General features: G+C 39.9%; 1 protein-coding gene across 1 annotated transcript in view; it reads left to right on the forward strand.

Annotated features, from left to right (window-relative positions):
* The window catches only part of LOC5564956 (protein scalloped), a 619,434-nt gene extending 603,862 nt beyond the window's left edge, over positions 1 to 15,572 (forward strand). The window contains exons 7-10 of the mRNA XM_021839261.1: positions 13,678 to 13,887; positions 13,959 to 14,182; positions 14,244 to 14,478; positions 14,544 to 15,572. Of these exons, the coding sequence (XP_021694953.1) occupies positions 13,678 to 13,887; positions 13,959 to 14,182; positions 14,244 to 14,478; positions 14,544 to 14,657 (783 nt within the window). The 3' untranslated portion in view covers positions 14,658 to 15,572. The remainder of the gene's footprint in view (positions 1 to 13,677; positions 13,888 to 13,958; positions 14,183 to 14,243; positions 14,479 to 14,543) is intronic.
* The last annotated feature ends 10,980 nt before the right edge of the window (positions 15,573 to 26,552 follow it).

Consider the following 26,552-nt stretch of genomic DNA (forward strand, 5'->3'; position numbering starts at 1 on the left):
ACTAATTTCGGATTGCGTAAAATTCGAGTGGAATCGATGAATAGGCTGATGAGTGATGACGATGGCCAGCTAACGAAGTTGATCGAAGCAGGCGAGGGGTCCGAAAAACGCCATAGCGATTTGACCTATTAATCAGACACGTGAGCATGGCGGACCTATCAGATGGGTCTCAGGAACCGGTTATCCTATTATAATCAGCTTGTTTATTGTAGGGTCTCGATGATTAGCATATCGTATGATGGCGGCTAACAAACTAATTTGGCGGGATCGTTTACCATCGATTATAACGGAACTCTTCTTCTTGGGCGAGAGTAATTCAAGATTTTTTTTTTTGCCGTAACAATACTGCCAGACAAGACACAGAAATCCCTATCAAAATGATTACTTAAACTTGATTCTCGAACAAGCGATCGAAAAAGAAACCCAAACAACACAGAATTGGTGTTTGACGGACTGTGGCCGAGTCTAGTCCGACCGAATCCAACCGAAACTAGTTGCGCCCGGAAATTATCATACTGTCCGATTTGACTTTTGCCATCCCTCTGTTGAGCTGATAGCGATGCCATTTAGAGGTGATAACTCACAATGGAATGTCAACAATTTCATGTTGCGATGCGACGCATATTCACCACATCGGCAATAGTCAATTGGTGTGGTGAGAATCGGACTCCAACTGACAGCTGCTCTGGTGCTTTCGAAATTTGTATTTGCAAATGAGCGTGCAAGTCAAATGGCTACTGTGTCAGTTTCCATCTCAAGCTAACCTGAAAATCATAACGAATCATCAGAGATTGGCGATCGGAGCAGGCCGTTATTGCCGATTGTACAGCAAAATCCCGTAAAGAATGATGGTATAAAATGAGGAAAAAAACCTGTTCGTCAGAAACTTGTTTTCTGCTGATGAATCGTGTCACCATAGCGACATGTGAGACACACTGATTCATCGTCACGCTACTACCATACCATCATCATCACCATCATCATCAGCGTCTCCAAGATTGCCCGTCATCATCATAGCAAGCGTTGTGTCTTAGCCTACCGGTCTCAGTTCAAATCTTAAATCCATCCATCTGTTGGTAAACGCGTTGCTTGCTTTACCCCGCTATAGGGCTAATAATAAACATCAGACCTACTTAAAGCCATTACCCACGGGCTGCCGTGCTGCCGCGCTGCGTCGCGTCGCTCTCGTTCATTACTAACAATCGAACATGGGTTCGAATTAATCATAATTACACCAATTTGATCTCCGTCATCATCTGCGGCAGCTATAGCGTATACGCGATGCGGTCGTTGTTCAACTCCCGCTCTGCACTTTGTTTTATGCGCCGCGAGCGCGTGTGACACTTGCTTTTGCGCTTGTCTTACAGCTGCAGGGGTGTGATTTGATCTTTTACGATTCAAATCCATGGCAACCGTCAGTTGTTGTTTTCGATAACTAATTTACATCTGTCAAAATCATGCATTGCGTTATTCATATAGGCCTTTTCATTTGACAGGTCCGTCTATGTATTTGTTTACATCGGTGGAGGACCGGTGCTAACACGGGCCTGTCATTTCCATAGAAGAACTGTCAAAGTGCTTCGAGATCAGCTGATTTTAAACGTCAAATGGAAAGGCCTATTACTCAAAAAGCAGCTTCTTGTGCAAAACAAGAACAACACAAATGATCGAAGCAACCCTACCGCTCGTGAGAACGATATCGCCGTGAACTGTCAATGTGTGTCAGTCGAGCTCTGTATGTCCAAAGCCTGTTACTAATAGAGATCGCTCCATTTCATCGCCTTCTGCTACTGCCACTGCCGCTGCTGCTACTGCTACCGCTGCTACGCTGAAGTGCAAGTCAAATCGAAATTCGAAATGTCATTCTACAGTTCCCTGTATTTCACATCGAAATTCTGCTGAAAAGTAATTCAAATCAGGTGTTCTATTTCAAGCTATTGCATCAATCGAGCATTTTTTGAAAGTGTTCTAAGAAGTTTCCTAAGTGCAGTTTTCTCAAGCTTCACTTCATGCACGAATTTTCAAAGCTGTCCGAGTGTAGCCTTTCAAGCTTCCTGAACGGAGGCTTCTGGAGATATTTTTTCCCGGGATTATCAAGCGTCTTGACCCATGCATTACAAGCTTTTTCAGCAAAGCCTTGCAAGTCTTCTAAGCGCAGCTTTTACAGCTTCTTGAGCGAAGATTTTTATGCGTCATGAGAAAAGCTTTTTTTTCTGCTTTAAGTTCGAAGCTTTTGAAGCTACATAAGCGATGCTTTTTAAGCTTCCTGAGTGAAGCTTTTTAAGTTTCTTGAGCAAAAATTTTCAAGCTTCTTGTGCGAAGCTTTTCAAGCTTCATGAGTGAAGAAGCTTTTTGAGCTTTTTAGACGAAGCCTTTCAAGCTCCCTTACTTTGTAAACTTTCCCAGCAAAGCTTATCAAGCTGCTTAAGCAAAGCTTTAAAGCTAATCTTTGGAAGCTTTTCAGGCATCGTGAGTGAAACTCAGAATCTTGAGCAAAACTTTCTAAGCTAAACTTTTCAAGCAAAGGTCTGAGCAAAGCTTTTTAAGCTTTGTGAGCAAAGCTCTTAAAGAAACATGAGCGAACCTTTCAAGCTTTCCAAGTGAAGCCTAAAATTCCAAGTAAAGCTTTTCAGGGTTACTATGCGAAGCTTTCCTTAGCCGAGTGGTTGGAGTCTGCGGCTACAAAGCAAAGCCATGCTGAAGGTGTCTGGTTTCGATTCCCGGTCGATCCAGGATCTTTTCGTAAAGGAAATTTCCTTGACTTCCCTGGGCATAGAGTATCATCGTACCTGCCTCACGATATACGAATGCGAAAATGGCAACTTTGGCAAAGAAACTCTCGGTTAATAACTGTGGAAGTGCTCATTGAACACTAAGCTAAGAAGCAGGTTCTGTCCCAATGTGGACGTCATGCCATGAAGAAGAAGAAGATGCGAAGCGTTTCAGGCTTGCTTAGCACTTTTTTACTGTTATCGCTGCTGCTACTGCTATTTGCTTAGAGAATTTCCAATGCTTCCAAAACAAGTTTTCTAAGCGAAAATTTTCAAGCTTTGATAGCGAAATTCGTAGCAAAGCTTTTCAAGCATCCTTAGCAAAGCTTTTCAAGCTTTCTTAACGGATCTTTTGTAGCTTCTTGAGGAGCTTTTCAAGCTCTCTGATCTAAGCTTTTCAAGCTTCCTGAGTCAAGCTTTCAAATCTTCTTGAGCGAGGCTCTTCAAGCTTCCTTATCGAAGCTTGTTAAACGTTTGTGGAAAAAAAAATCGAACTTCCTGACTGAAGTTCCTGCTCTTTGCTTTTCAAGCATCATGTGCGATGCTTTCATTTTCGAGCTGTTTGAGCAAAGCTTTACAAGTTTTCTTATCAATTCTTTTCAAGATTCCAGAGCATGCTCTGACTTTCAAGCTTCTTTAGCAAAGCTTTTCAACAATCAGAAGCCAAACTTTTCTAACTTCCGTGTAGGAGCTTATCAAGCTGAGCACACCTTTCATACTTCTTGAGCGAAGCTTTCAAGTTTTCCGAGTGAACTGTGTGAAACTTTCCAAGCTTCCAGAATGAAGCTTTTCTTGCTCCCTGAAGATTTTCAAACTTCTTGTGTGATGCTTTTTAAACTTTCAGAGCAAAGCTTTCCAAGCTATTCTACGCTAAGCTTTTCAAGCTCATCTTTTGTATTGCTCTTGAGTGAATCTCTTCCAACTTATCGAGTGAAATTTTTAAACCTTTTTGAGTGAATTTGTTCATGCTTTCAGATCGAAGCTTTTCAACCTTTTGAACGAAGCTTTTTTAGCTTTCTGAACAAAGCTACTCGAGACTTCTAAGCGAAGCCTTTCAAGCTGCTGAAGCGCACCTTTCTAAGCTTCTTGAGCGATGCTTATAAGCCTCGTGAAGGAACCTATCAACAATTTTGAGCGAAGCTGTTAAAGCTTTCCGAGAGAAGCTTACTAAGTTCCCTGTGAAAGTAAAGCTTTTCGTACTTCCTGAATGAAGGTCAGATTCCTAATCAAATATGTTTAAGCAAAGCTTTTCATGCTTGTTTAGTGATGCGTTTCAAGTTTCCAAAACAAAACATTTCATGCTTCGAGAGCGAAGCTTTTCTAGCTTCCTAACCGCAGTTTATCGAATGGTCATATAAGCGTTTTCTTCATTACCGCTTAGGTCTTAAGCCTAGTTTAACCATATGGGTAAACGTGATTTACGGCTTCTTGTGCGAAACTTCTCAAGCTTTTTGAGCGAAGCTCTTCAAATCTCTCGAATAAAGATTTTCAAGCTTCTTGAGTTAAGTTGTCCTAGCCTGAGTAGAGATCTTAAAGGTTCCAGAACAAAACTTTTCCAGCTTCCTTAACGAAGGTATTCAAACTTCTATAGTCAGATCTTCAGGCTTCATTATCGAAGCTTTTCAAGAGCTCTGTAAAAAGCTTTTAAGCCTCGTTATCTAAGCTTTACAAGCGTCTTTGAAGAAGCTTTTCAAACTTCCTCATTGGAGCTTTTCAAACTTTTTGAGCAATGCATTTTAAGCACATCTTGAGCTTCTTAAGCATTTTGGGTGAAGCTTTTCAAGCTTCTTAGAAAAACTTTTCAAAGGTTCCTGTGTTATGATTTTCAAGCGTCCTGTGTGACGCCTTTCGAGCTTCCTGAGCAAAGCTTTTCAAGCAACAGGAGCTAATTTTTCCTAGCTTCCTTAGCTAAGCTTATAATACTCCCTAAGCAACCTTTTCAAGCTTCTTGAACGTGGTTTCAATTTAAAAAAACCATCTGAGATATTCTTTTTCTCTTTCTTGAGCCAAACATTCCAAGCTTCCAGAGCGTAGCTTTTCAAGCTTCATAAAGATTTTAAAACCTCTTGAGCGATGATTTTCAAAGTATCTGAGCAAAGCTGTCCAATTTTTCGAAGCGATATGTTCTACACTGAGCGAAACTGTTCTAGCTTCTTATATTAAGTTTACCAAACTACATTTGTGAAGCTAATCAAGCTTCCTTAGATACGCTTTCCGAGCTCTTGTGTGTTATTGTCGAGCTTTTTGACTGAATCTCTTCAAATTTATCGGGTGAAACTCTCCTAGCATTCTGAAAAAAGCTTCTCGAGACTTCCGAGCGAAGCTTTCAAGCTCCTTAAGCGCACCTTGTCAAACTTTTTGAGCAATGCTTTTGAGCCTTGCTTTTTAGGAAAATTTCTTGAAGCTTTCCGGGAGCTTTCTATGCTTCCTAAGTGCAGCTTTCCAAGCTTTATGATCGAAGTTTTCTCAGCTCCCTAAAAGAAGCCAAAGACGAGATAAAGACCTTCTTGTACCTGGGGACGGACCTGGTGTAGTGGTTAGAACACTCGCCTCTCACGCCGAGGACCTGGGATCGAATCCCATCCCCGACATAGTCACTTATGACGTAAAAAGTTATAGTGACGACTTCCTTCGGAAGGGAAGTAAAGCCGTTGGTCCCGAGATGAACTAGCCCAGGGCTAAAAATCTCGTTAATAAAGTCAAACCAACCAACCTTCTTGTACCTCGCAGTTGCTCAAAAGTTTATGGCACATGAAGTAATAAAGCAAAATCTAGAATGCCGTGAAAAGTGTACTGCGATCTGTTAAACTTGGGTACCTTTCGTAGTACCAAGGGACCGAATGAAGTACTAGAAGTGGTAGGGGAAGTGGTGGTAAAATGAACAGGGGTGGTAAAATGAACACCATGCCTTTTACCGAGAAAAAACAAATGTCGATGAATTTTTATCACGCACGGACGATTTAGAGCATAAATCTGAGTGTTCGAGTTGATACGTAGGTCAATTGAAGTGAAAATATCAACGAAAACTATGATTTTAGAAAACCAAGTTTGAAAATTAGAACTTACGTAACTTTTAGCTCGGAAGACTTGAGGGCTTTCAGTGAGGTGAATATCGTAATGATATGATGTCAAATCTGATACATTTAGAATTCTTTTTGAATGGGTTACAATCATTAATGGATGTATTTTCGGTGGGGCAATTAAAATTTTCAGAAATATTTGTTTTGTTCACGTTTTTTGCATGGTGTTCGTTTTACCACCAACCGCTGTTCATTTTACCCACATAGTGCAAATAAAATGAACATTTGCATCGCTCTTTGATAGCGATGAAAATATGTGAAAATTTAGCTATCTTAGTCTGAATCCATGTCGCTGCTATAGATTACATCCCTATTTTTGATGTTGTGCGATAGAACTATACAAATTTCTTGTTTTCTATCAGTAACGAGATAATTTCATTAAGGTTTCTTCCCCTATCTGTGAGATACATAACCCACTGCGTTGGAGAGTGGCAATAGAATTGATCACAGTAAGCTGGTTGGCATCTCTGAGTAAACCACTACTGTCACTTGCACACAAGATGCATTCATGCTGTCTCACTTGCAAATCGACACTTGCCTGGGTAAATAGTGTAAGCAACGCATGGAAGGCGATTCCTTTCCTGGTGATGATTCAAACTCCACATTGTCGATCCTACCAGTTTTCTACTAATTTGTGGAAAGAACTTGGCACTTTTTCATATTTTTCCAACAGTAGGAATCACCTTGCAGCATTACTAAAGTGAAAAAAAGGGAAAATCAGTAGCACAGCCTGTTGCGTGGTGTGTGTGTCTAGTGGACATTTCTGGTCTCCGTATCGGATTCGTTATCCGCTCGTGGGAAACAAATTAGCGCCGAAGAGAAAACCCGTAAAAGAGCAGTGGTGTGCGGACGCTTGAAGCGTATTGTTTGCCGAGGGGGGAGATGAACCCTGGTAATGTCCGCTGCCGAGCAGTGTCAATTTGTTGATCTTGTTGTTTTGCTTGGTGCAAATGTCAGGTCGAACGATTATAGCGTGTTGTTTACCGTGAGGGAAGAGGTGCCCCTGTAATATCCGCTGCCGTTTGTTTGCTGTTGTTTTGCTTGGTGCAAATGTCAGATCGGACGCTTACACGCTAACATCAAAGTACCCATTAATGAGTGAAAAAGTACCCATTTCCGAGAAAAGTGGCTTAACTCATTAAAATAATAAAGCCGACTTACCCATTAAAGAGTATTCGCCTCAAACTTCATATAATGGGTATTTTTAACTCTTGGTCTTTAGAACGAAAATGGGTATTTAAACCTCACTTTTTGCAGCAGATTGAGGTTAGGGTTCAGAGAAAACATAAGAAAATATATAAAAATACTATTAGAAGATTTCGTAAATACAATAAAGTATATTTATTACTCATATTCACGAATTACGGAATTGCGGAATTAATTAAAAACTGAAGTGATGAAGACGCTGATATGCTCCGACACTTCCTCCTTGGAGCTATCCGGAAGATGACAACTTTGTACTCGGGAATGGCTGGACAGTACGAACTCTGAAGAGAAGTAAAGATGCTGAAATGTGCAAAAAGGAGCAATTCGTAAAAATAATCATTCTGGTAAACATCACCGATATTACTTACGCATCTGTAAAATAAACTGACTTCCTTGAGTAGCGTGGTTTCTACGTTGAACAACATTTTTTCGTTAATTCTGGAAACAAACGAAACAAAACAGGAAAATTGCGACATTGATGATACTAAACTTTATTACGTGTACTATTTACCCCTTTATTTTTACCAGAGAGCATACTTTATAATGGGGCTAAAGTACCCTTTTTTATGTCATTGGAAAATACCCTTTTTCTGGCATTTCCATACAGTTCATAATAATGGGTACATGGAACCCATTTAAAGGGTACTTTTAAGTTAGCGTGTACAGCGTGTTATTTGCGTGGGAAGAAAGAGATCCCCGGCAATGTCTAATGTTAAAAACTGAGAATTTTGACAACTTTGTTGTTTTGTGTTGAACAAATATCAATTCGAAATCTTAGAGCGCGCTGTTTGTATACCACGAAATAACTCGAAAACGGGTCAACATATTGGCATTATTCTTACACTGTTTGATTTTTTTTAATTTGACAGCTCGATAGTTATTTCCCCTCTGATTAAATATAACCGTGCTATGGAGCATGGTTAAACTTGACATCTCGAAAGTTATTTTCTGCTCCCGTGAATTTGAGAATAACAAATCATCTGTCAACTTTGTTCTGAAATGACTACCCGACTGTCAAAGCTCAAATGGGACCGCGAAGTTCAATTTAACCGTTTGAGGGGAAAATAACTATCAAAATGTCAAATTTTAACTAATAGTTAAACGAATTGGTGAAACGGTTCACAGCCTTAAAATAAGCAAGTAAATGCAAGTTATGGTCAATGAGATCAATGCAGCGATGGAACATGCAAATTTTAAAAAGGCAATAAAGATGATCAAAACAAATTAATGATTCATGCAATCAATTCACCGTTAAAATATGATCTGCAAACTCTGTCAATTCATATTTGGTTTTTGGAAATTTCACTACAATTTCTTTGGAGCAGACGGAGAATGTGAGATACAGAATCCATTGCGTTGGAGTACCCATTCGAGCCCGCCTATTATGTCTTTGTTCCGTCTTGGGAGAAGCAGTTCGAACTTCTTGAGGAATTTTTTTGGAACTTTCTGAGCAAAGCTGTTGATGCTTTTTGAGCGAAGCTTTTCTAGCTTTCTAAATAAAGGTTTTTGAACTTCTTGAGCGAAACTTTCCAAGCTTCCTAATCTATGGATTTTAAAATATCCTGAGTGAAGCTCATAAAGCTTCTTGAGCGAAGCTTTTCAAACTTCCTGAAAGAAGCTTAGAACCTTAAGCAAATAAGTTTGAGCTAAACTTTTCAGGCTTGTTTAGTGAAGCGCTTCTTGATTCCTGACCAAAGCATTTTAAGCTCCAATAGTGAAGCTTTTCTAGCTTCCTGATAAAAGCTTTTCCAGCTTCCTTAGCGAAGCTTTTTGGATTTCCATAGCGAAGCTCTTCAAACTTCCTTATCGAAGCTTTTCAAAAGTCCTGGAAGAAGCTTTTCACGTTTCTTGGGCAATGCTTTTCAAGCTACCTGAACTAATTTTCTCAACTAAAGCTTTTCTAGCTATTTGAACAGAATTTCTTAAGCTTTTTGAGCGAAGCTTTTCAAGATTCCTGAGTGAAACTTTTAAAGCTCCTCAAGCGAAACGTTTTTGAGCCTTGAGCGTATCTTTCGAGCTAAGAATTTTGAAGCATCTGATAGGTGTTTATTCCAATGAATTAGAAAAAAAATGTCTCTAGTTCAAACTTGTGATTGTTTGTTTATAATATAGGGAAAGTGTACCAGTTATGGCCATAGTGGTTCCCTATTTGGCCATATGGGAAATTTTGCCAACTTTCACATTTTAAATCTTTTGAATGTTTTAACATCAAGATATATCTTAAATCTAACTTCTACAACACACAAAAATTTTCAAAATTTGAAGGGATTAAAGTAATCACGTATGGCGAAATAGGGAACTACTATGTCCATAACTGGTATACCTACCCTACTATAAGAGAAAACCTTTTTATGATTCCTAAGGTAATATCATGCTTTCTAGGATAACATTCTCGAAAATAATAAGCCTTCTAATAAAACATGACAAAACAATCCAGGGTAGGTGCACCAGTTATGGCTATAGTGGTTCCCTATTTCGTCATACGTAATATCTTGAATGCCTTCACATTTTGAAAAGTTGTTTGAGTTTTAGTAGTAAAATATAGGATATATCTTGATGTTAAAACACTCAAAAGATTAAAAATGTAAAAGTTCTCAACATTTTGCATATGGCCAAATAGGGAACCACTATGGCCATAACTGGTACACTTTCCCCATTTCTTGTTTAAAAATTGAAATTTGTTTTTTGGGAATTCAAGGCAATTCAAGGGAAAACATTCTAATGCTTCCCATGAAGCTTTTTGAAAGGTTTTTGGGAAATCTGCAAAGTTTCTGAAGGAAGTTTTTATCTTTTTCAAGCTTATTAATCTTTTCTAAGAAATTTCTCTATCGAGTCTTATGGGGAGGGCATTTTGAAGCTTCCAAGGAATGTTTTAAGGGTTCTCTAAGAATTCCATGTTATTAAGGGAAGCTTTGTAAGTTGTCTTTATGAGTAAATTTTGAAGCTTCTGATAAAAGAGAGAACGATTTTTCGAAGGTTTACTGGGAAGCCTTTACATTTTTTATTAAGGCTGTTCATGAATTATCTAATGGAAGAACTCCAAAGAGTCTAAGTTGACGGAACCATCTGAAATAAACATTCTCATGCTAATAAGAAATACTTCTTTATGCTTTTCAGCACAGGCACTTTTAGCGGGAACATTTTCCAGTAGTACGTGTTTCGACCATTGCAATGCATTGCGAACAAAGATTCTTTTTAATAGATATTGTAACTCTGTTGACTTTAAAGATCTTTGAGTTGGAGTGTCAAATCCTTAATACCGTGAAGGTTCTCAAGCTTCTTGAGCAAAGTCTTTCAAGCTTCTTCAGTGATCTTTGCAAACTTCTCCAGCGAAGCATTACAATTAATTCTGAGGAAGTTTTTTAAGTAGAATTTTTAGCAAATATTTTCAAATTATCTGATTTTCACGTTTTTCACGCTTCCTGAGCGAAGCTTTCCAAGCATTCTTGAACGAAGCGTTTCTAGCTTCCTAAGTGAAGTTTTTCAAACTCCCTGAGCGAAGCTTTCCAGGTGTTCTGAGTGATGCTCCTCAAGCTTCCTGAGCGGAGCTTTACAAATTTCTCTAATGAAGGTGTTCAAGCTTTTTGAGTAAAGCTCTCAAAGCCTACAGAGCCAAGATTTTGCTTCTGAAATATACTTCTTCTAACTTCTCACAGAAACTTTCTCTAACTCAAGCATGTTTCTGAGAACTTTTGTGGCTTCAACAATAAGCATTATTATGTTCTCTAGGAACTCTCGTTTTAAACAGCTTTGAAGCTTTTAATAAAATGTTTTTTTAAATATTGGATTTAGTTCTTTCATTTTAAGTTTGCAGAAGTATTCAAGGAATACTAGACATATTTATGAAAAGCTTTCATGAACTTATGAGTTTCAGAGTAAAATATTCAGAAGCTTCCTGAAAACCTTATTGAATATGTTTAGGGAAACTTCCACATGTTTCTAAAAAAAGCTGTTATGGTTAAAAGCTTTCTGTATTGACAGGGGTTTTTCTCGAGCCTTAGAGAGAAGTTCTTCCAACAGAGTATCTCGTAATGTTTTGTATGCAAATTAAAGATGTTTCTAAGTATGCTTTCAGAATCTTCTGAAGAAAGCATTTCGAAGATTGTTTGGGGAGCTTTGGGAAACCTCTGAGGAAGGTATTTCAAAGTTTCTGATGAGAGCATCCTGAATCATCCTTGGAAGATTGTTTGTGTTATCGTCTTCTTCAATATAAATTAAAATAAGATGGTGTTTGTTTGTCACGAGTTTGGTTGAGAACGGGCTAGTTACGTTCCTGAAGTGCTCCGACGTGTTTGTGTGTTTGAGAAATCAGGTTATTCACCGGAAAAGTCGTCATTTTGTAAAGGAAACTTATGCATAAATAAGGCCAACAATAACGTTTTTCAAAAGCTGTCAGTTTTAGGGTCACATAAAATGTCTAAAATATTTTTGTAATGACTGCATACTCCTAGGCATACTCAGCTTGACAGCAGCCTGGCTGCTTGTTAATATCCAGCTCGCACCCCCAGGTTGCATGACGTTTTTCAGCAGTCTACTTGATGGCATGTTTGCTGGGATCATTAACTGAGAACAAATTTCCAAAGCATTCAAAATAAGTTAAACTTAATTGGAAAGCTTGCTTAATTTTTGTTAACGAAGATTTGATTTAGTATGACATTTTGACGTGTAGTGCCCTTGTTCTTTACAAATTTAATGGAAGAGTGATAGAGATCGTCTGATTTTTTTGCAGAGCCCCATTGAAGTTTCAGCAGTGTCTAGATCATGGAGCCATTCCAAAGTAACATTAGTAGTAGGCCTTGTCATGTGACAGGTTCGTCCATAAGCTTTTTCATGAGACATTTAAAATCAGCTGATCAGTTGACAGTTCTTCTATGAAAATTACAATAGGCCTTTTCATGTGACATATCCGTCTATGCATTTGTTTACATCGGTGGAGGACCAGTGCTAACACGGGCCTGTCATTTTCATAGAAGAACTGTCAAAGTGCTTCCCGATCAGCTGATTTGAGACGTTATGTGAATAGCCCTATCCCGTGTATGCAGCGCTCCTCCACCGATGTAATCAAATGCATTCACGACGGACCTGTCACATGAAAAGGCCTATTCATTTGTTTACATCGGTGGATGACCGGTGCATACAAGGGCCTGTCATTCTCATAGAAGAAATGTCAAAGAGCTTCCGAGTTAGTTGATTTGAAAAGGGCTTTTATCGAGCCAAAATTGATCCATATGGACTTATCCACGGTCTTCTTTTATTGTCGACTTTCTTTTTCTTTTCCGCTGTAAATGCGGGCCGTGTTTACATAACATGACATCCGGACCAACATCCAGTGAATGAATGTTCACCGGATGAACATTGAGTGGATGAATGTGCAGCGAAATCGTTCATTTTTTTGTTAACACGGCCCGCAGTAAAGGTTTTCTTCCCGCTGGAAGTTGCAGCTTGACGTCATCGTAGATTAGTTCATTGCATCCAGTGTTTTTTTTTATTGTTTTGAGAGGAAGAACACACATATGTTTTTTAATAAGATGGGATAAACATATGTTTTATATTACGATTGCCAGAAACTAGCACTGACCAGCACATGATCCGTATACACAAAAATCAGTACCAAGATAGGGTAAACGGACCAGAAAGTGGATACCAAAACGCGGAAGTGGGTACCAAAACGATGTAAAGAAGCGTCGAAATGTATGCGGATGACAGCCGTGTCAGTCCTCTGGTCTAAATCATAGATTTAGTCTTTTCGAATTTCTAAAAAGTTATATTATAGGTATTTACAAAACTAGGATCATAGAAATTATATTGAGCTCTTTAAAACTGTAGAAACTTATACAAAAATGTTTTAGCAGATACAAGAGCCTAACCTTGCAAAATTACTTGATTTTCTTCCAGTATATTGAGGCTTGAAAACTATTAGTAGAGCGACATTTTTTTGCTAGAACTTCACTGCTGTGAATCGCAAGTCAGTCCCATCTGTAAAAAGTAGGCATTGAGAAAATGGGCCTTGTATCTACAGGATTGGAAAATGATCAAATCTTAATGAAACTTTGACAATTTGCTTTTTACAACGATATCTTTCCGAGAAAAATATAAAGATGATCAAAACACGATACATTTTTGTGTTACACGATTCGGAAATCTGTAGTGAGACTGATATGCGATTACTTTTCATTATGGGACAATGCAAAATGCAGATGGGACTGACTTGCGATTCACGGCAGTTCAGTGTTTGATAAAATTATTATAAATCTCATTATTTTCTCCAAATAAGAGATTGAATTCTTCTGATATTTCGCCAATGATTTGCTATATTTCGACTTGCAGCTTTCCTTGGAGTCCGTTGCTCTCATCCTCAACAGGATGTCAGATACAAACACTAAGACAGATTGTAGCTACTTCCAGAGTCTTCAACGTTGCGCTAAACCGATTCAGATGATACACAAATTCGTCCACTTCGACCCATTGATCCATCACGCAGAACCTCATGCCTCATACTTGTCCTAACAAACCCATCCTGTGAAGTATTGTTTGCTATTTTGATGTGACTGTGTCCCACTAATTCCAGCCTCAGAAATGCTTCAACATAACCTCATTGTTACCATTTTTTCAACCAACAGCAATTCTGGCAACCCGGCCTACAGCCGAGCACATCACAGGACGTCAAACCGTTCGCCCAGGCGGCGTACGGCCCGATGGGCAAAACGGCCACGGCCGTCTCCGACAGTGGTCTCCAAGCGGCACACCCCTGGGAGGGCCGGGCGATAGCGACGCACAAGTTCCGCCTCGTCGAGTACAGCGCCTACCTGGAGATGCGTGTTGAAGATACTGTAAGTGGTTTCGGGTTTCTTGGTTGGGCAACACTGATCGAGATTAACTGTTCTTCTCTTCGGCTTTTCAGTACCACAAGCACTTGTTTGTACATATAGGCGATCAGCCGGCCCACCCCCTGCTGGAATCGGTGGAGGTGAAGGAAATCTACGACAAATTCCCGCAGAAGGCCGGCGGCCTCAAGGAGCTGTACGAGAAGGGCCCCAGCAATGCGTTCTTCCTGGTCAAGTTCTGGGCGGACCTGAACACGAACGTGGCGAACGATGCCGGCGCATTCTACGGCGTCAGTAGTCAGTGAGTATCCACCGGTCCTGAGGTTACGGTACAATGTTTCGATTAACCCGAGTTCTTACAGTTACGAAAGCAACGACAACATGGTGATCACCTGCTCGACGAAGGTGTGCTCCTTCGGCAAGCAGGTCGTGGAGAAGGTCGAAACCGAGTACTCCCGCTTCGAGAACGGCCGGTACGTGTACCGGATCAGCCGGTCGCCGATGTGCGACTACATGATCAACTTCATCAACAAGCTGAAGCACCTGCCCGAAAAGTACATGATGAACAGCGTGCTGGAGAACTTCACCATCCTGCAGGTACGTTGAGCTCTCTGAGCGATTCTTGAGCAGTTTATTGAAAGCGTCATTTGTCGATTCCGCAGGTCATCTCCAACAAGGAAACGGACGAGACCCTGCTCTGTGTGGCATTTGTGTTCGAGGTGTCGACGTCCGAACATGGCGCCCAGCACCACATCTACCGCCTGGTGAAGGAATAGCATGAAATCCACCAATCCCAAACCCTTACCCACACCGCCCACCAGCAGCAGCACCAGACGCATCAACAGCAACAGCCGAGCGTTGAGAGCAGCGGTAGTAGCCTAATGTTAAGTAATCTTAGTAGCAGTACTAACTACAATAACGGTAACGATAGTAACAATAACAATAACGCTAGCAGTAATCGTAACGATAGCAGAGTAGCCGGGGGAACGGACGTGGCAGTAGGCGGTGCAGATGTCGCAACAGCCGTAGCCGCCGCTGCATTATCGACCGTTGTTGACGAATCGGCGGCAGCGCTAGCGCTTGGCGTGGATGCTCTGCAACAACAACAGCAGATGGTAGCTGCCGGGGGTGGTTCCACAACAACCGCTGAATCCGAGCAGAGCTCGACCGTACTGGTGGACCCCCACGAGCACCACTACAACAGTCTGATGGCCGCCGCAGCGGCAGCGGCTGCTGCCGTCGCCGCCCACAACAAGTCGGTAAAGCAGGAATTTATCAGCGGAGACGATTTCAGCGCTGCAGCGGCAGCGGCGGCGGCGGCGGCTGCTGTTGCCGCGGCAGCCGCTGCCACCGGCCCGACACCTAGCGACAGGGCCGACTAGAATCAGCGATAGCGGGCAAGAGACATCCGTTCTGTATAAACTATTTTTAAGTGGAAGCCTCTATACTGTGTATCCTGACGACAACAAAACTGTACTATTTCGAGTAGTGTTTTTAAAAGGAAATTGATTGTTTTTCGGTTTTCTCCCGAAGTCGTCGCTTCAGCGCGAGTGACGAAGTGGAAGGAGAAGGCAAAACCTTTTTCGGTTAGTACTTTCTCTGCTAGTTTAGAAAGCAAAACAAAACAAAAAAACGAAAACAAAAATGTGAAACTCTAAATTTTAAGAAGATGATGGAAAACAGTGCCTATATTACTACACAACTAAACAAAAAAAGGAACATGAAACAAAGATGGATGAAACTTGTTGCATGGAAGCGAAAATGACGCCGTGGAAGGTGAGCGCAATCTGTATGTAGCAAAAACGACAGACTAGTTCTGAACTAATTCCAAAAAGTTTTTGGGTTTTGCAGAACAATTTTCAAACTTGGATATTTTTTTATAGTTTGATTTCTTTCCTGATATTTTTCACAGTGCAACCGAAAAAATGGAAAATACGGCATCAATTTAACAGTTTATTTTTTGGGCTAAGGAATCGGTATAGAAGCTAATGAACCTTGCTGAAGTCATTTTTGATTACAGCACAGGCTTTATACATTATTGTAAGTTCGGCCAATTGTTAGAAAATGTATTTCGCCGAAGTTGAATTTTTCAAGAAAACCATGCGTGATATCCTCCTTTGGAAGTAGAGCGCATTCGAGCGCATCCAGATGTGAATCGAATGCATCACTTTCGAAGTTAGGTATTTCGCATAGGTTCTTAGAAAAATCCAACTTCGGCGAGCATGAATTTCTAACATTTTACCGTGTCGACAATATGTCTATATAGTTCGGTAGGCATGAGCCACTGAAGATTGCAGTAAGCTTTTTTTTTGATGATCGCTCTACGTTTCGGCTATTAGTTCGAACTTTTCGAATACATCTCTCGCGTTCAGTATCATAGATCGTTGCACGCCTGACCTAACCTCGAAACTCCATATAAAAAAATGTCAACAATCCCAGCAGTGAGTGTCAAAGAGCAGGACAGTCAATTGAGCGTGATGAAAGAGGGAGTGAGAAGGAGAATTTCTCTTCATCTATTTTCTCTTTGGATTAATACACAAAATTCAATCGATTTTCGCAACATTTGACGATGAAGCATGACGAAGGACGACGAATAGTTTCTATTGAATCAAAAATATCAGTAGTAATCAGTTTCATCTACAAATGATAATAAATCAAATGTCGCTTTAAGCATGAAAACAGTTGTAACGAAGAATACGCCACTTGCGTAATGGTATTTCCTTGCTTCTTGTAAGAATACCAAACTACTATTGGCGCTTTAATTGGATTTTATCGGTTCTGAACGTTCTAAAGGCAATACTAATTCGATACATCAAAGCTTTTGGCACCCCAGCTCTTCCGGACTCCGTATAAATTCTAGGCCCATAAACTGTTGGTTATTTCATGAAGGCAACGGTAGCATTTGGTAGAACTATGCCAGAATTGTACAAGTTTTCTAAGTAACTCGCTGGATCCTGTAGATTCCTTTGATGGAGTTGTCATATTCAAGACTTCAGTTAGATTCCTCCTGAGATCCTATCAAGACCCTCGACAATTTTTAGGCTCCTCGAAAGATCATCGGTAGATTGCAGATTTACTATTTTCACTCGAGATCTCAACACTCAACATCGACGAGGGATTCGGTGCAAGGTTCCTAGAGGTTCTTTGTTTGTTCTTCAGCCGTCTAATTGATGGATTCTAATCAAACTTCTTTCAAGGCTCTTGGATTGTATAAATGACCGAGGTAGAATTCTTAGCATGATCATTGAAAGATCCCAGACGCTATTTTCTTTATTTTTTGTTGTAGTGTTTGGAAGATTATTTAAGATTTTCAGGGAGTTAGAAGGCGCTGCCTACTAATAGTTATTTTGCCAAGTGAGTCCTCATTTGATTCTTAGAAGATTTCTTACAGCAACCTTGGCGAGATCCTTACAGGATTCTTGGTAAACTCCCTAAATCCTTTGTGAGTTTCTTCCAAAATCCATAGCGAATTCCCTATCAGTCTGTAGGTGATTTCAGAAGATTCTTTATACTGAAGATTTATTACAGAATGCTTGATGTGTTCCTGACTAGATTCTTTTTGGAACTCCAGAAAATCTGATTGATTTTTTTTAAAATATGTTTAGCAGCATTCTGTTAGGTTTCTTAATAAGGACTGCAAGGAAGTTCTTCCGATATCAGCCATTTTTTCCTGAGACATTCTGGCAGGATCTCAAGTAGGTGAAAATCTGGCAAATTTTGGTTGGATTTCCGGCTTGAAATCAGCCTATGATCTATACAAGCATACTTCTGACAAAATCTTTGGCAGTGCGCTGATGAGAATACTCGTTGTGATCATTTCTGGACTCCGAATCGGATATTCTCTGTCCACACAGCTTTCGGCCGATTCTGCCATCAGCTAAATTTACCAAAAATTACACTGCAGATCAATGTCAGCTTCATCAGCAATCTTCTCTAAACTGAGGTCTCGATCACGAGATACGCATGCAAAGTCTTTTGCGCGCTTTTCCGAGCTGTCAATTCAGACACGCTAAAAAATACCCTACTCATTTATTTAAAGCATGCACGCTCATATAAAAGCAAGCAGGTTTCTTTTAGGGATAGTTCTATGTGATTCATTGTAAGAATTAGATTTGATACGAGAGTTTTCGAAGATTTTGCGACAGATTTTTTATATATGTCTGGAGAGATCCTGTGCGTACATCTGTAGTGATCCATATCGAAAATTCTTGGCAACCTGATTGCTACCGAAGTTTTGACTGATTTCTTGCTTTGCTGGAAACTACATTGGTCCTGTAGATTGTTTTCAAGACATGTGGTCGATAAAAGTGCAGGATCCTTGTGGGAATCTGAGAATAGTAATTGTCGAGAAGGTTTGCAGATTTCTCTCGGGCCTTTTACCGAGGTTCTCTGAGGATTCCTTACAGCTGTCTAGAACAGGGTTTCCCAACCGGTGGTCCACGGACCCCTAGGGGGCCGTGACAACCTCTCGAAGACATTTCAACATGAGAATAATTTAGTTAAACTTCACAAATACTGGAACATTGGTATCAAATTCACGCGATATTCTATAAAACCAAGGTAGTTTCTCGAGGTACGTGAAGAATATTTTCGATTTTCATTGGTCGTTTTGTATTCGAAAAAGTCCTTGGGAGTTCCTAGTCGTATAATGGGCAGAATCAAGGAATTTGATCACTAATTCTTGTAAGATTGTTGAGATACGTCCGAGGCAGTGATTCTTCGTAGTTTTTTGGAAAGATTGATGGATATCTGACAATTTTCTCGGACTATGAAGCCAATTAGGCCAATTATCAAGTTTAGTAAAATGTTTACAGCAGCTCCATAAGCTTGATATCAGGATCCCTTAGAACACCTTTAGAAAATTTGTTGGCCGTTAGATCCTCGCGTAATGCTGGTGGAATTTTTTGAAGACTCATAAGGATTTTTTTTTTTAAAAAAACCTCTTCAAATTCCTAGGACATCTATAACGGATTGCTGACGGAATAATAGAACGGGATAATTTTTCGCAGGTTCCTAAACTTCTAATTCATGAATAAAAAAGCCTGATAAGATCATTGTCCAGTCCTTTATGAAATGATTTTTGATATGTTGGGGAGAACTTTGAATAGTATTTCTCCTTGAACCTTAGGGATCATCCATAAACCACGTGGTCAGAGCGTCAGAACCACTCTTCATCTCCCCTTATGGTCTTTTGTCCATACAAAAAATTTAAAATGTGTGTGGGCTGTGGTCATTGGCCCACAGAACCCCCTTCCTCCCCTCTAAATTACCACATGGTTTATGGACGACCCCTAATTTTTATCTGCATCAAATCATCAGATTATGAAAAATCAAACATATTTTTTGTACCATTAATTTTGATTACAAAAACTTCCATTTTCAGGGATCCATGGGATGTTTGTAGAACTTGAAAGGGGACCGCAGCTTTTAAAAGGTTGGGAACCTAGAGGGCCTAGAGGATACCTTGTATGATCGTTTCTTGATTATTTGGGTGATCGTTGACATTTTTCTTCGGAGATCCTGAGGTTTACGGATGAATTTCGAAGTGAAGGATATCTGGGGTTCCTGAGTCATTCATTGCTTCCTCGACATATTACCACCGAGATTCCAGATGGAATTTTCGAATGACACGTTGAATGTTTTCCTATATTTAGTAACAAATTCCTCTGAAGATCTTCTTGGAGGAATTGGGTCCTTAAACCCTGTCTCAATTTTTGTAACAAACGCTTGAGTTTAGGCCAGAAACACATGTTTACTTAATTTTTTTTTGTTGGTTTAAGTCTAAAAACAATTGATTCCGATTTGGTTTAAACTCATATTTTGGTGCATTTTGTTTTCCGTGTCCTCCCAAGATGTTTGTTGGATGTCCGTAAAAGGTTATTGATAAATTATTGGCGGATTCTTGAGGAATCCGAAATCGTAGAAAGGAACAAAAAGTCAAAAGGAAAAAACGTCAAAACGAGGCAAATTGCATTTTAATTTCACATTCGATTAAATCTACAATGAATAACTTTTGGCACATGATGAATAATGTATTGTTTCGGAAAAGAATCATACTTCTATTTCCTCAGGTTTGCTAGAATACAGAAGAGTTGGCTAAACAATACTGTCAAAAGATGAGTACAAGACACTTGAAATATGAAAAGCCCCAAAACCTTGGAAAATTAAACAGCCTAAGAGCCAGTCTATTCTAAATTTACAAAGATTTTTTATGTTTTTTCTTGTTAATAAATATTGAGCGGTGTGGTCCAGGATTTTCGGTCGAAACTGAAAGTGTTTTGACACATAACATCTTTTTTTTTTACAGATAATAGCTGTTTTGACAGCTTCCATGATTGACAGCTGTCGATTCCTAATGTCCTGCCGCAGAGAACCTCATGAGAAATTCCTGGAGGAACCCCGGAAGAACTCCTAGTGGAACTCCGATTGAATGCTTGTAGGAACACCAAAAAAGAAATTCCCGCTGGAGCTCCAGAGGAACTTCGGGAAAATTGCTGGAGGAATTTCGAAGCAACTCCTAGAAGAACTCTGGAGTAATATCCAGATCAACTCTGGAGGAACTTCCGTTGAAATTCTGGAGTATTTCCCGAGTAACTCTGAAGTATTTCCCGGAGGAAGTCTAAAGGAATTCTCAGAGAAACCCCTGAGGAATTCCTGGAGGAACCCCGGAAGAATTCCTAGTGGAACTTCGAAGGAATGCTTGGAGGAACTCCCGAGGAATTTCTGGAAGAATCACGAAGAAAATCTGAGGAAATTACAGATGGAGCTTCGAAAGCCCTTTTTGAAAGAACTCTGAACGGATTCCTGGAGGACATCTGGAAAAAGAATCCTGGAGGAAGGAAGGATTCGGTGGAAAAACTCCGGAGCGATTTCAAAAGGAACTGCGAAGGTATTCCTGTAGGAACGCCAAGGTAATTGCTTGAAGAAGGCTGGTGAAGTTCTTGGGGAAACTTTGGAGGAAATCCGAAGTAATTTCTGGTGAAACTCAAAAGGAGCAACCGAAGAATTGATGGAGGAACTCCAGAAGAATTAATGGAAGAACCTCGGAGCAATTCCCGGTCGAACTCCGGAAGAACATCCGAGGAATCGCTGGATGGAATTCAGAGGAATTGTTGGAAGAAAATCTGGAAGAAAGGAATTTCTAGAGAAACTCTGAAGGATTTCCCGGAGGATATCTAGGGAACCAGGAGAATTCCTAGTGGTATTACGGAAGATTCCCAAGGAATTACTGGAGGAACTCTGAAGAAACTTCGCTAAAATTCCTGGAAGAACTATGGCGAAAACCCAAAAGAATTCGGGTGGAGCTTCAAACGAATTTCCCGGAGAAACTCCAAATAAATTCCATAAGGAACTCTGAAAAAAATCTTGGAGGACCTCCAGAGGAATTCCTGGAGAAACTCAGAGAGATTTACTGGCGTAACTGCGGAATACTTTTTTTAAGGAACTCCAAAGGAGTTTTTGAAGGAACTCAGGAGAAATATCCAAATCAACTCTAGAGGAAGAATTCCTGGTGGAACTCTGAAGGAATGCTTGGGGAGACATCAAAGGAATTATTGGAGAAACTCCCGAGGAATTGCTGGAAGAACCATGAAGAAAATCTGAGAAACTTTGGTGGAACTCCGAAGACCTTTTTGAAAGAACTTTGAAAGAATTCGTGGAGGATATCTGAAAAAAAACTAGAGGAACTCCAAAGGATTCGGTGGAGAAACTCCAGAGCGATTCCGAAAAGAACTGCGGAGGCGTTCTTGTAGGAACTCCAAGCTGATTGCTTGAGGAATTCCGATGAAATTCTTGGAGAAACTTTGGAAGAAATAGGAAGGAATTCCCGGTGGAGGTCTAAAGAGCTCTCCGAGGAATTGCTGGATCAAATCCAATAGAATTGCTGAAGGAATCCTGGAAAATTTTTTAGAAGAACAATTTCCTTGGAGATTTTTTTGGAGGAACCCTGAATAATTTCTCGGAGGAACTCTGGAGATTTTCCCAGAAGAAATCTAAAGAAATTCTCGGAATAACTCCAGGGAAATTCCTAATGGAACTTCGGATGATTTCCGAAGAATTCTTGGAGAACTCCTTGTGAAGTTCCTGAACGAACTATGATGAAAATCCGAAGGAATTTCCCGGAAATACTCCAAAGAAATTCTTGGAGGACCTCCAGACAAATTCCTGGAGGAACTCCGAAGGATTTGGTGTAGAAACTGTGGAATATTTCCCATGAAATTCCTGGAGAAACTGCTGGATGAGCTCTGGAAAAGTCTTGGTGGAATGCCCGGAGCAACTCTAAAAGAATTCCCGGAGAAACTCTGAAGGAATTCCTGGAAAAACTCCGCTAAAAATCCTAGTGGAATTCCTGGCGTAAGTCCCGGTGAATCCTCAAATGAATTTCATGGAGAAACTCCAAAAAAAATTCCGGAGGACCTCCGGAGGAATCTCTGGAGTACCTCAAAAAGAATTCCTGGAGAAACTTTGAAGACATTCCTGAAGAAACTCCGAAACAAATCCTGAAGGAACTCTGAAAAAATACTTGGAGGAATGCCCGGATCAACTCGGATAGAATTCATACAGGAACTCTGGAATACTCTCGGTGGAATACCTTGAGCAACCCTGAAAGAATTCCCGGAGGAGCTCTGAAGGAATTCCTGGAGGAACTCCTAATAAATTATTGGAGGAACTTCAGTGTAATTGCTTTAGGAACTCCGCAGAAATTCCTAGAGAAACCATGGAGGAAATTCGAAAGAATCTCCGATGGAGCTCCGCAGGGAGTTTCCAGGAATTACTGGATGAAATGCAGAGAAATTGGAAGAGGAACTCGAGAAATTACTGAATAACATCCAGATAAATTGTCGGGGAAATCCAGAAGAATTTTTGGAAGAGCTCAATTGTGAAGGAATTACACGAGGCACTATGGTGGATTTCCCGGAAAGCATCTAGGGGAATTCTTGGAAGAAATTCAGAGAAATTCCTAGTTGAACTCCGGAGGATTTCCGAGGAATTACTAGAGTCTTAAGAATTCCAGGAGAAACTCCGCTAAAAATCCTGGTGGAATTCCTGGAGGAACTATGGTAGAAATCCGAAGGAATTCCCGGTGGAATTTCAAAGAAAACTCCAGAGAAATTCCATGAGGAAGAATAAAAAAATCTTGCAGGACCTTCAGAGGAATTCCTAGAGGAATTTCACAGGGATTTCTCAGAAGAACTCCAAAGAAATTCCACGAAGAACTCTGAAATAAATCTTGGAGGACCTCCAGAGGAATTTCTGGAGGAACTCCGAAGGATTTGCTAGAGAAACTTCGGAGAAACTCTTGGAGGAGCTATGAGAGTAATTCCGGAGGAACTCAGGAGAAATTTCTGGATGATCTCCAAAGAAATATCTGTAGCAACTCCGAGGAAGTTCTGGAAGAACTCCAAAGAAGTGCTGAAAGAACTCCGAGGAATGTCTGGACGAACTACGAAAGAATTCCTGGAGGATCCATGGAAGAAATCCGAAAGAATTCCTGGAGGATCCATGGAAGAAATCCGAAAGAATTCCTGATTCAGCTCTGATGGAGTTCTCGGCAAAAATTTTGAAAGAACTTTTAGAACTTCGAAGGAATTTCTAGAGAAATTCCTAGAGAAACTCCGAAGGAAATCCTTAAGAAACTCTGGAACAAATCCTGGCGAAACTCTGAAGTAATTCTTGAAGGAATGCCCGGGCTAACCTGAAGGAATTCCTGAAGGATCTCTTGAGGAATTCCTGAAGGAACTTTTAAGAAACTTTCGAAGGAATTCCCGGCGGAGCTCTGGAGAAATTTTCGGAGGAAGTTTTGAGGAATTCCTAGAGAAACTCCGGATGAATTGGAGTAGAAACTCTGGAAAAAATCTTGGTGGAATTCCCGGAGCAACCTGAAGGAACTCTTAAGAAACTTTTGAAGGAACTCTCCGGGGTATTTGCTTTAGGAACTCCGGAGAAATTCTTGGAGAAACCATGAAGAAAATTCGAAGGATTTTCCTATGAAGCTCTGGAGGAACTTACCAGGATTTACCGTATGAAATGGATGAACCGCTGGAGGAACTCCAGAGGAAATTCTGAAAAAATTGTCGGTAGAAATCCAGACAAAGTTCCAAGATATTGCTAGATGAAATTCAGAGGAATTGCCAAAGTAAATCCAGAAGCTTTTTTGGTAGAAATCAAACAAAAAATCCTGGAGGAAGTCTAAAGGTATTCACGGAGAAGGTGTTGAGAAAATTGTCGAGGAAGTCTGGAGGAAATATAGGGAATTTTTCGAAGTTGTCTGAAATTTCATGGTGAAGCAAACATTTAATAAGGGTCATAATTTTTTGATAAAATCTTAGTTTTCGTAAAAACACTATAGAGTGGCTTTTTTTCCCTCTAAAATAGCGGCTATATCGTATTCAAAGTTAAATCTATAAAACTGCTCAAAATTTGAACCTTGACACTTTTGATTATGTTTAACGGTTTAACGTTCACTGAGTCAGCGGAAACGCCACAGGAGTTCAACTTTTTAACGCTGGAGTTGTTCCATCTGACATCTCGAAAGGTACACGGAAAACAAAATACACACCAAATCTATGTTTAAACCAAGGGGTGTGACAAAATCACAATAACCGAAAAAATGTGTTTTGGACGAGAAACATTTAAAAATTAAAATTTTTAAAAACATTTAAAGAGTACACATGTGTTTCTGGCCTAAACTTCAGCATTTTGCACCAAAATTGGGACACGGTTTTAGGACCGTATTATTTTCATCCTCAACTGTCATCAACACCGCCCTTTTTCCTACGACACGGTTGCACTGAAACTAAATTTTCAAGTTCCAAACTACTATTTCACCACAAGTTGCATCAATACAACGCGGCCATTTTTGTTCCTGGTAAAGTTTAGCGCAATCAGCAACAGAAACAGATGATAAGAGCGCGACAATCCGCAATCTAAGAAGCAAACTGACATTAGACGAGTCTCAAGAGAAAGCAAAAAAACGGAGAAAGAAACGGAAAATCTGCTACGGAAATTAACTAGATAAATGAGGCGAAGGAAGATTCAGCGGAGCTAGATTAAAGAAACACACAGACACACACACACACAAAATGCCAATACATAGTGATTAATTGATGAAGAAGAAGAGATCGATTTATTTGTTTGTTTGATGATTTAGGTAACAGAGCCGAACTGGGGGAAGCGAAAAAAACGGGCACTAGCTGCAGAGAGCAGAGCCCAGACCCAGATTATTGATTTCTTATTTTTCATTCAGTTTATTTATTTTAAATCTTAATCGGTAGCTTTTAGTGGAGATCCCAATGGCAGGATCACGAGGACGACGGAGAAGAGATTTTTGTTGTTTTGCCACGCCCACCTGCTTTATATAGAGACGAAGAAAGTGAGAGATACGAACGAAGTAAAGGAGGCAACCAAGATATTATAGAATTCGATTTATTAGAGAAGATTATCGGAGGAGGAAAAAGAGGAAGACGGACAGCAGGCGCTTTTAATATTGATTATTTTCGTTCGAAATAGTGTTTAAATCTGAAGCAAGATTTTTCTTTAACGATATCGAGGAAAAAAGAAGTTCATTTTGATCTCCCTAGTTAGTCAAATGCATTACACAAACACTGTAAAGCAATCAGAGCGAACGCAGACAAGTTTATTTTCTTTATTTTGTTTCGTACTATAATTGAATTAGAGAAAAAGAGAAAGAGATATAAAGGGAACAGCTGTAATATTAACCCCCTGCAAGTATGCAACCACACAAAAACAAAGTAATCGAGACAAATAACGCTAAAAGTCGCAAACACACTCACACACACGCAAACATTGAAGTCAAAACGATGACTGAGACAGAGCGATACAATGAAAGAGATAGAGAGAAGGAGCTTCATCTTCTGTGAAGAATGAGGCTTTGAATGACGACCTTTGCAACAGAAAAAAGAAAATCAGATTCAACTATCGGAACATAAACACACACTCAACTGAGGTAAACCAAGCAAAGCAAAAACCCCCACTTGTAAATAGTTTCGAAAACAAAAAATGTTGTGGAAAATCGTATAAAGCAAATTGATTAAGAGACAGAGGAAAACGAGTTCATTTTAGGTAAGCACCTACAGAAGTAAAATCATTGTCAAGTTATCGAACAGAGATCCTTTTTAGCTAATGACTAAGCTTAACGTTTAAATTAATGAGATCGTTTTCTTTCGGTTTTTCGATTTTATTTCTGAAACTCGAACGTGGAATTTGTACATTCTTCAATGCCCATTGTTCTTGCGAAAGCAAACATAACACACGCAGCAATAGGATTTTCTGATAAGTGAGAAACTATTTTCCAGACTACAGAAAACGTACATAACCCAATCCACAACCGTATCGTTCAAGAATCCGATATAAGAAACTGTAAGTTTACACTTAAACACAACCACACAACTGCAATCAAACTGACACGAAATACAGATAAACACACATACAATTACATTTTTGAAACATGTTGATACGAACACAGATCAAAACAGGAAAGTAGCAAACCGACAACTGCTTAATTCAACACACAAATATACAGCCGGATCAGCAACAAACAATACTACTGAAACAGAAAAAGAAGAATTTAAAGGAATCAAAAAATGGTACACAGAAGAAAACAAATTACAGATTAAACTTTAAACATTAGCTAAGAGTACATATAAGTAAGA

The sequence above is a fragment of the Aedes aegypti genome, chromosome 1 (genome assembly GCF_002204515.2).
Source record: "Aedes aegypti strain LVP_AGWG chromosome 1, AaegL5.0 Primary Assembly, whole genome shotgun sequence".
Classification (NCBI taxonomy): domain Eukaryota; kingdom Metazoa; phylum Arthropoda; class Insecta; order Diptera; family Culicidae; genus Aedes; species Aedes aegypti.